The 11,044-nt window shown below is 37.0% G+C and overlaps 1 protein-coding gene across 2 annotated transcripts in view; it reads left to right on the top strand.

Annotated features, from left to right (window-relative positions):
• LOC136040120 (2-oxoisovalerate dehydrogenase subunit alpha, mitochondrial-like) overlaps positions 1-2,418 on the top strand; it is a 49,033-nt gene extending 46,615 nt beyond the window's left edge. For both annotated transcript variants that reach the window (XR_010620626.1, XM_065724217.1), the window contains one exon: positions 2,262-2,418. Coding sequence is in view for 1 of the 2 variants with exons in the window: in XM_065724217.1 (XP_065580289.1) it covers positions 2,262-2,337 (76 nt within the window). In the remaining variant the exon portion in view is untranslated. The remainder of the gene's footprint in view (positions 1-2,261) is intronic.
• The last annotated feature ends 8,626 nt before the right edge of the window (positions 2,419-11,044 follow it).

The raw sequence follows: 11,044 nt of genomic DNA, 5'->3' as shown, positions 1-11,044 counted from the left end.
TTAACACAGTTGCCCCCCCCCCACATATTCTCAATCCTGTCCTTCTTTTTCGTGATTTTAAAATCTACGATTTGTCTTCAATTTTGTTTGCTTTTGCTTGGTTTTCCAATTATTTTAGGTACACTGAATTAGTTGTGGGATTTAAAATCAAAAAGCCGTTGGAATTTGCTAGGATTAAGAGGGATAATTTTAATCAAGCATGAAAATTTTCTCTTTATGCAAAACCTTGTCCCTTTTCTTCCAGAATTTAAATAATGTTTGATTTTGTGTTGTTGTGTTTTTCTTACGTATTTTATCCAGTTATGTTATTAAGCCTATTTAGTATCAATGCTTTGTTTCGTTCGTTGAAGTATTTCATTTTTCTCGTGTAATTTCATTTATGTATTTTATATACTCCCAATTTTGAGGGAAATAAATAAGCAAATAGATAAAATTTGGGAGTAATTGTGTACAAACAAATGTGCACGTCTCCTAAAATAATCAACAACTATGAATTAAAATCTTAATATCATGCAATGTAACATGAAAATATTCATCAATTTTTCTCTTTTAATATTGTTGAAACTTGAGGTAGTTGCAATTACAATTACAAATCTTCCCGATTTAGCATCATAGAACTAGAAATATCTTCTCTAATCTCTTTGTCAGACATTTCATAAAAAAACATGTCCTGTTTATTCAGTCCTCGTCACCATATTCCCAAATTTTTGTACTTGTCTGTGTTTTCACAGCAACTTGCTCTATTATTTCTTAAGTTTCACTGATATATGGATTGTTGCTAGTTGGGGTGACTGTATCTGGCCATAAGTTTTTCCAAGACGACGTACTAGTTGACGGAGGTAAAAAATAATTCCAGCGATTGACAAAGAGCAAAAACCATCTCTTTCATAATAAGCTTTTTAACTTTTTTTCTATTGGATGGTCTTTTGATAACTACTTCAGATACAGCCCGCATCTCCGTCATATGTGGTCAAAACCAAACTAAACAACCGAAACCGAAAATGTCAAAATTTTTCTCTCTTTATATTAAAACCAAAAATCAATAATGCGTCGAGTACAGTAGCAGTGGCGTGCACAAGTTGTATACCGTTCATCATGCATTATCTACATTATCGGAGGTTCTCAAAAACATTCAATAATAATAGACATATCGGATTGCAAGGCGTGGCAAATTAGTGGCTGAACTACCTGGGGTTTCACTGTACTCACATATTCCACTAAAAATAAGGCTCACCAGACGCTCGGATTTTTTCAATGCTAACCCTCTTATAAGTTATCCTTACTCTTTGCGCGGTCCTGTGTTGGCCAAGGCAAAATCAGACTTGGGTAGCAATAAGGGACCTTTAGTCCTCCTTCCCCTGTTTTAGAGGTCTAAAACACACAAAAGCGGAAGCTAATGGCCAAACATTTTGCCATTTTGGGAAATAAATATTTTATATTTTTGAGTAAAACCTTATGAGCGCATAAACTTTTGAGTACTTCACTGCAAAATAAAACTGAGATAGAGGATATTCGACCAATTTTGCAACTTAATGATTCTACGACAACGCTGCTGTAACGAATGAAAATGGAGTGATTAGACAATTTCCCCTCTCTTAAGAGTAAAGTTTTATGCGAAGCTGTTTATTTTACTTCAGCCCTACCTTGTGGGCAGGGCTGTATCCTGGATTTTTTTTCGGGGGGTGTTTTACACCAGGACTTTGCTTCTGGTGGGGGGTATACACAAAAAGATACCTCAAAAGCTCAAAAAGTATTTGTTTATATCCTTTTTATTACGTTTTTATGAGTCAGACGATTTTTTTTTGGGGGGGGGGGGAAGTCAAACCTCCTAACCCCCACCCCCTTGTTAGTAGTTTCCCATGTTCTTCACATTTATACATCGTGGGAATTAAGAATAAATCCTACTTCTATTTTCTATCAATCAAATGTTTTTGTAAGTTGTAATTACCAATCCGCTGTTTTTTGAGCCAGGCTGATGATTCGATGTCGGTCAGGTTTTAAATGACTAAGAATAATTGGGTTGTAGTGGTTGGTAGAATGACTGAATTTAGCTGTATGGTTTAATGTTACTCTATTAGTCTTATCTCATCGCTAATTTTTTGCAGAAATGAGGGCAGGTAGTAACTTATTGGAAATGAAAAAATGAAGAGACTTGCAATACGCATGATTTGAGAGACAAGATAGACTTGTAACTCCTGTAACACGTTATACCTCCTTTATTCCACCGCCAATTTTTTTAGCAATAAATCTTGCTATTTTAGGGAGCAAATGCAACAGATGGAGGAACATGTTAAGAAATATGAAGGGCATTACCAGGTTAAGTCATTTGTTAAATGAATTAATAATTAATTATTGTATAACACAATCTTGCTGATATTTGTTCTTATTTTTAACTATTAAATTGTCTTGTAATTAGTGTTTTTGGATTTTAAATCACGTGCATAACGAATGGTGCCCAAGACTTAGAAAAATGGAAAAAAAATTGTAGTCAGCCAAAAGTTAGACGATTTGGGTTGAAATTATCGATTCTAGGCATTTACCAACCCCCTCCTTCCCCAGGAAATGTTCGCCAGGAAATATCCTCTCCTCCCGGTAAAATACCCAGCCATGGTGGAAAACACCCCACCCCTCCGTGGAAAATATCCTTCGGAAAATACATCCTCGCTGAAAGGAATTATTCCCAAAAATTTACTCCCCGTTGAAAAAAAGCAGCAGAAAACTGAAAGACAGTCCTCCCCCTTCCTCTGCTGAAAACTCCCCTGCGAAAAATGTCTTAATGTCTCTCAATAACAAATACTATCTGTAAGCATTGGATACATTACAAAATTTAAAAGGCAGTGAAACTTTTACAATAGGGTTCTCTGATTGTTTTGTAACTTGAGAGGGAGGGAGATACCTCCGAGGGTGCATTTAGTCCAAGAACATCCTGGATCTCATTAAGGCATCAAATAACTACAGAATTAGTTATAAGGGGGAGACGAGGGGAGAATGGAGCTAGAAATTGATGCATGATCTCCAGGGCATAACCAGGATTTTGTTAGGAGGAGGAGGAGGTTCCAGGGGGGAGGTCAAAGGAAACTTTAAAAAACGCGTCAACAAGGTGAAATTGATATTTACTCCCTGATGATTCTGGGAGTATTTCTGGTCTGCGCTGTTATTATGAAAGTGAAGAGTAACATTAAACCCCAAATTTGGCAGAATTTATTCCGTATAGGAGGGATACTGCCCCTTCCTCATCCACACATCCACCTCATGGTTGCAGAAATTTAAGGGTGTTCATTAGAAACTTTGAGGAAAAATTCAGAATTATTTTCAAGGGAGAGACGAGGGAGGGTGAGGTAGAAATTGATTTGTAATACCCAGGGTCATAACTAGGACTTTTTTTGGGAGGGGGGCACAAACAAACTTTAAAAAACGCCTCAAAAAGGTAAAATCGATATCTACTCCCTTATGATTTCTGGGAGTATTTCTGGACTACGCTGCAGGGGTTGGCACCGTTCCAGTTTTTGACTGAAATGGAAACGTCAAAAAACGCCAATAGAAAAATGGAACAGAAACGAAAAAAAAAGTGAAATTTTGTTTCTTTTTCTTCGTTTTTTTTTTATCGAAAAACAGAAAAGGATCCCATTAATTAACAGATTTAATAGACTATCTACCTTGGCTCTACTGCCCTATCAATGGCGCATGGACGGATAATAGATAGACATATCTATTAACAAATGAACTAATCTCCTTTTTATACAATCCTAATAAGGGGGGAATTAATGCCAGGTTTGCTTCTAACTCAATTGGACTATCTTTCTTGGCTTTTTCTACAGTTAGCCATGATTTGATGCCCACAACTATTCCATTTTAAGTCAAGGTAGATTTTGAATTAAAATGGAATAGTTGTGGGCATCAAGTCATGGCTAATTATAGAAAAAGCCAAGACAGATAGTCCAATTGAGTTAGAAGCAAACCTGGCATTAATTCCCCCCTTATTAGGATTGTATAAAAAGGGGATAAGTTCATTTGTTAATAGATATGTCTATCTATTATCCGTCCATGCGTCATCGATAGGGCAGTAGAACCAAGGTAGATAGTCCTAAAGCTAAGATAGTGATAGTCTTTCTTTTTAACGGTCGTTTTAACAGATATTTCCGTTTTTTCCGTTTTTTAGGCTTATGAGAGTAAAATGAACATCGTCAAACACTGATTAATAAAAAGGATCAAATATAAAACAAGAATAAACATTCAAAATGGCCACATAAATCAAAACTTTTTTTAATTTTTTTTTTTTTGAGCATTCGAAGTTCAAGTGACTTTGCAGTGATTTGGGAGCACTACTTTCGCGTAAAGTACCCAGCAATACTAAATGCACTCTCACGTGGTACTGAAGTCGCAGGCACTGAGGTAAGATATTTTTAATTTAAAAAATGTCTATCACGAGCCCCGAAGGACCGAATTCACATATCATCCATAAAAAAACTTAAAAATAGCACAACAATTAAAAAACTGGCTAACAATGCCAAAAACAACAAAATCAGAAAGGCAAAGCCATTCATTAGTGAAAAAAAAAATAACCGGCAAAATGTCAGAAAGTTAAAAAGGTAAAAACTAAAACAAAATTAAAAGAGTGTGATAAAATTAGCGTCACTAAGATCTAAAAGAGAACATATAAACAAGGGTGAGGGAACAAAAGAATCAGACGAGTACAACTTGGTTATCACTAGTACCAAAGAAAAAGAAAGGAAAACTAGTGGTTTATTGTATCAGTAATAAAGGGGACAAAGGTTTTTTCATACCTGGAGGTAAAGCAACGGATGGGGGACAACATAGGAACGAGTTCAGAAACATTACGTGGCAGACGGTGTCTGGATTGGGAGTGTTTTTTGGGGAAAATGTTTTCCATGCGAAAGTTTACTATTGCATTTTTTGCAAAACGGAGGCAGGACGTTCCTCTCCTTTGCTCAAGAGTTTCCAGCTTGGCCTTTTTAGAAGGAGTGAGTATGGTACCTTAGTTTCTTCGAAAATTTTTCTAAGGTCTCAGGGCACTTTGAGATGTATACGAGCAATTTCACTTAACTCTGGATAATTGTAGAAATATTCAGTCCAAAATTCTAACGGGTCACAATTAATTTTTCCTGATCTACGTCTCTTACTCAAGAACACGGGAACTCTCTTCGTATGCCCTAATAATATTTGCTGCTGCACGGGCAGTGCCTATATTTTAACGTTTTGACCTGAAGAGTTCATCCGAAGCCAGTCGTGTCGAGATACTTAGCAAACGAGCTGCCTTCTTGATGTGGAATCGGTGATTCATTTTGATTAGTCTTTGTTTTGATAGGGATGACGTCAATTGGGAAAGATGCAGAGTTCAATTGAAGTTGATGTGATTCTTCTGTATTTCTCTTCTCGGAAATGAACTTCTGGAAAAGTGAAGAGACGGACTAATGAGCTGAATTTCTTCATATATCGTTCATTTTTCGTAAATTGCAGGGTCAAAAAAGTCTGCTCTTGTGAAGAGTGGCATATCAAACCTAGGACTGTTAAAAAAAATATCTCCTGAGTTGGACAGCTAATAATTCCTTCAGGCCTGGTACATTCAAATAATTATATGGTAAACCTTGCTGGCGAGTCTTCGGAAGAGACCCGGAGCTGCATATCGTTAGCCTGGAACTTCTTCCTTAAACTACAGAAGGCTGTGGAAGTGGAGCGACATTTCAACACGGACAAAGCTCCAAGTGTGTGAAGGTATGGTTCTCTCTGTTCTCCTCTATGGATGTGACACATAGTAACTGAAAGCAGTCGAAGCGTTGGTCTTAAATGACACACATCTGCATTTTATCCTGGGAATGCGCCTCTCAAATAGAATCTCGAATGACGAAGTCAGGAGAAGATATGGGGACCGCTCTCATGTCTCTGATATTGTTAAGCAGAGGACACTGAGATGGATTGGTCGCATAATTCGCAAACCAGATCACCAAATAAGCAAAAGATGCCTCAAATGTGTACCACTACTGGCATGGAAGAGAAAACAGGAAGCCAAAAAAAGACATGGCTCGTGACAGTGAAGTCTGATCTAGAGCCAATCTGAGGGTTCAGAAAATACAGCCATCGTTGAAATCGTCCGTAATGAGGAAACACTCTGCATTTTCCTCATTACTTTGTTGCTGATGAGCCCATTGTCACGGAATTTACCGAGACTCTATTCAAGCAAAAATCTAGACAATATTAAGAGGATTTTTAACTAGAGATTAAGCCGAGGGACAAAACCAATAGAATGTGTATTTGGAATGGCAGCAGAAAAGTTTGTGTCGATGTTATGATCCATCAAGAGTGAATACCACAATAAAAGCGACTTGCATCCCTCGCAACGGAACAGAAACGAGAGGAAATGAAGTACAGGATACAAGACCTTGCAATTAAGAAGATGGCGGTGGATGTACCATCCGATATCTAAACACAAAACCTGGTGATAAATGAAGGATCTACTTTAAGGTATTATCTGATAAACTACTTCCTTTCTCCTCACGCTTCGCTACCCTGATAGTGGAAATTCGTATTAGGAAGGCAAAACGCGGAGTAGCATTAGACTATTTTTGAAATGTTTAATTTGTTTTAACTGTCAAATAAACAAGTTTGCAAAACTTGATATTTTCATAAAAAGAAACGCAATTATACAGTCTGAAATATATATTATAAACTTTCTTACAGGATATGTTTACTTCAGCTGCCACCATTTGCCAAACTTTCTCTGTCACGTCTTTCCTTTAGTGCAACGGAATTTTATATTTGTACAGCTTCTCCTACGAATTTAACATTTTCCATTTTTCCTACGAATTTAACATTTAATTCCTAGTCTGACATTTTGAGGTCCAAAATAATTGGACAATATCAACGCGGTAACTACCGAAAATGTGTGGGACAACACTTTGCAACGCAACTGTATCCATGGCTGGAGGCGGATACAGAACCGGTTTTAGACTGATTGGAAACTATTCTCATCTGGATTACCTAGTGGGTGGGCCCTCACTCTACTCCAAGGGCACGGTCATAAAACAGTTGTATTCGCAATCAGTTAGCAATTCTGTCTCAAAACAGTTGCCCCCAGGGCACTGGGCCTCAGCCCCCAGGTACAGAATGTGATGTACGTATTTGTTCAAAAGACTGGGGTTCAAACGCTACGTACTTCTCTAAATTATGTAACATTTACGTAATTGGCCATTTTACTCTTTTGTGTTATTTTAGCTCTTTACCTCAGTCAAATCTCCCTCTTATCCTAAACAGGGATAAAGGCCTTATCCCATTACCTCGACCATACGGAGCAATAAAATAATGGTGGAAGTTTCTCAAATATTAAGTCTTACATCAGATCTATTACCAAGCATGAGGACACCTGCTGTACGCTGGTACTCCAAGATAATTTCTGGCACCACTCCAAAATTTTCAGAACCGGGAAGATTCAATCATTCTCTATGACCCTTTCTATGTTTGATTCTAGGTTTGATGCAGCGGTGAAGGCTGTTCTTGACAAGTATATAGATTCTTCACCTTTTCTAAATACTTTTCATGTATTTTCCCAAAATGTTCAGCGGACAAGACAGACACAAAGACGCAAAGCTCAGTCCAACTATCTTGAGTCTGGCAAGACAAAAACAAGACAAAAACATTTGAACAGCAGCTTCATTTGACATTACACTTCACTATGGAATGATCTTAATGGGGAAATTGTTCGTAAAAGTTTCTCTGTTTACTTTTTAGAAAGAAAATTCAAGAATCATCTAAAACCATGATAAAAAAAAGCGTCTAATCAGTTATTGAATTGTCCTGGCGCCAGGAATTTAGGAATAAAAAAACCACATTCTACTACTTTCTTGATCCCATTTTCTAGTTCTACCGTTTTTTTTTACTTCTGAGTTCAAATTACGCGTGGTCTTACATAGTGTTACTCTTGGGTTAACTTTTTTTCTATTCTGAATCCATAGCCCCTTCACTTGGTGACGACCTTGAATATCACCGAAAAAAAACAGAAGCTTCTAATTTTCCCTTGATAATAGCGCTCTAAATACTTACTGAATTACTGCAGTTATTAAGGCCGTGATTTAGTGAACTTGAAATCATCGAGCTTCAAAATTGAAGTTAGGTTAGTCTTCTGTCTTTTAATTCTCTAGAGACGGTCGATTGTCAAAACTTCAAATAGTACCAATTATCAAGTCTTGTGAGAGGTTTTGATAGACAGCTTCCTTTGGAGAGATAGTAATATATTTGGCTGGGTCTTGCAAAGCTTGGTTACCGATCAAGGGAGAAGAGAAAATGAGCAAAAGAGCACTATCATTTTCAAATACAAAATGCCCATGTATATGAAACTGTGACGGCATGCACAGAGTGCATTTGAAAATTTATTGTTTTTTCCACTTTTTTTTCCCTAGGGATAGGCTATTTAAAATACCTCAGATGATTAATCCGAAACTAAACACCAAACTTAGTTGAAAGCTCTCTTCGAGGATTCTCAGAAAACCAAAGTTTTCTTACGAATTAAATTGAAAAAGAAATTAACTGAAAGTAAGGAGTGACATTAAAACTTAAAACGAACAGAAATTGCTTCGTATATGAAAGGGACTGCTTCCTCGTGAACGCCCCGCTCTTTACGCTAAAGTTTTTTACTGTTTTAAAAATAGAGTTAAGAGAAAGAGTCGGACTTTAGCGTGAAGAGCGGGGCGTTGATGAGGAAGCAGCCCCTTTCATTTTTGAAGTAATTTCTGTTCGTTTTATGTTTTAATGTCAACCCTTACTTTAAGTGAAAAAACACTTGTTTTTATTTAATTTAATTTCTGGACGTTTTTGAATCAATGCATGGTTTGATTTATGCTCTCCGCAGATGAATAATTAAAATGAAATTTGTGTATTTATTTTTTTTGGCTAAATGGTTTTCTCACAGTTTTGATCGAATGATTTTGAGGAAAAAAAAAGAATCTGGGATGGAGGTCTAGTTGCCATCCGATTTTTTGGTTACTTAAAAAGGCAACTAGAACTTTTAATTGTTTATGAATGTTTTTTTAGTAAAATTATTAGTAAAAATAAATTTTATTAGTTAAAGATATACGCAACTTACAAATTAGCTTACGTAAAGAAACTTCTGTATTCTCATATTTTTATTACATATATGAGGCCCCCCCCCCCCTCGTCAGTACCTCACTCTTCACGCTAAGGCTTAAATTTTGTCCCAATTTCTTAAGAATGACCCCTGAATAACAAAAGCCGTAGATTAATAGTTGAAATCTCTAAAAATACTTTAGCGTAAAGAGCGAGGTATTAGGAAGAGGTGAGCCCCTCATATGCGCAATAATTTCTGTTCCTTTTAACAGAAATTATTATGGAATATTTACAGGAATTAACATTTACACGAAAATAATAACAGGAATATTCTGTTCCTTTCAGTTGAAAAACTTTGTCATATTTATTTTTTCATTGTTTTTTTTTTAAATAATGCTAGAAAATCCTGCGCTCCCTTCATGGAAATTTTCTTCCCCCATGACAAATTTCTTCCTCCATGAAAAGTTCCCCCGACATATCCCCCTCTTCTCAACCCCTGCCCCCAACCAAATGAAAACGCCCCAGAAAACGTCTGTACACTTCCCAATAACCATTACATAGTAACTTTTAGCCCCTCCCACGGGGACTGTGGGGGAGTAGGTCATCCCAAAGGGCATAGTTGTAATTATTTTCAACTACGCTGAATAAAATGGCTATCTCAGAATTTTGATCCGGTGACTTTGGGAAAATGATTAGCGTGCGACGGGGGCCTAGGTGCCCTCCGATTTTTTGGTCACTTAAAAAGGGCACTAGAACTTTTCATTTCCGTTAGAATGAACCCTCTCGCAACATTCTAGGACCACTGGGTCGATACGATCACCCCTGAAAAAAAACAAAAAAAAAACAAACAAATAAACACGCATCCGTGATCTGCCTTCTGACAAAAAATACAAAATTCCACATTTTTAAACAGTTCGTTGTAACGAACTGTAGTAAGGAGCGACAAGGCTCAATAGTAACCAAAACTCTAAAAAAATGAATTTTTGATACCAATAGTTATATCAAAAGAATGGGATTTTAATGCTGATTTTAAATATACAAGTTTCATCAAGATTAGTCTTACCCATCAAAAGTTACGAGCCTGAAAAAATTTACCTCATATTAGAAAATAGGGGGAAACAACCCCTAAAAGTCATACGATCTTAACGAAAATCACGCCATCAGATTCAGCGTAACAGAGAACCTTGTTGTAGAAGTTTCAAGCCCCAATCTATAAAAATGTGGAATTTCGCATTTTTTGCCAGAAGACAAATCACGGATGCGTGTTTATTTGTTTTTTCTTTTTTTTCAGGGGTGATCGTATCGACTCAGTGGTCCCATAATGTCGCGAAAGGGCTCATTCTAACGGAAATTATAAGTTCTAGTACCCTGTTTAAGTGACCAAAAAATTGGAGGGCACCTAGGCCCCCTCCCACGGTCATTTTCCCCAAAGTCACCGGATCAAAATTCTGAGACAGCCACTTTATTCACCATAGTCGAAAAACCCAATAACTATGTCTTTGGGGACGACTTATTCCCCCGCAGTCCCCGTTGGAGGGGCTGCAAGTTACAATCTTTGACCTGTGTGTACATATAGTAATGGTTACTAAGAAGTGTACAGACGTTTTCAGGGGGATTTTTTTGGTTTGGGGGGACATTTGAGGGGAGGATTTTTCCATGGACGAACTTCTCATGGGGGAAGAGACTTCCAATGGAGGGGGCGCAGGATTTTCTAGCATTATTAAAAAAAAAAACAATGAAAAAATAAACATGAAAAGTTTTTTTTTTCTACTGAAAGTGAGAATCAGCATGAAAACTTAAAACGAACAGAAATTATTATGCATATGAGGGGTCTACCTCCACGTAATACCTCGCTCTTTACGCTAAAGCATTTTTAGTAATTTCAACTATTTATTCTACGGCCTTTGTGATTCGGGGGTCATTCTTAAGGAATTGGGACAAAATTTAAGCTTTAATATCAAGAGCGAGG

The sequence above is a fragment of the Artemia franciscana genome, chromosome 20 (assembly GCF_032884065.1).
Source record: "Artemia franciscana chromosome 20, ASM3288406v1, whole genome shotgun sequence".
NCBI lineage: Eukaryota > Metazoa > Arthropoda > Branchiopoda > Anostraca > Artemiidae > Artemia > Artemia franciscana.
The sequence above is the reverse complement of the archived record's forward strand: the minus strand, read 5'-3'. Positions and strand labels throughout refer to the sequence as shown.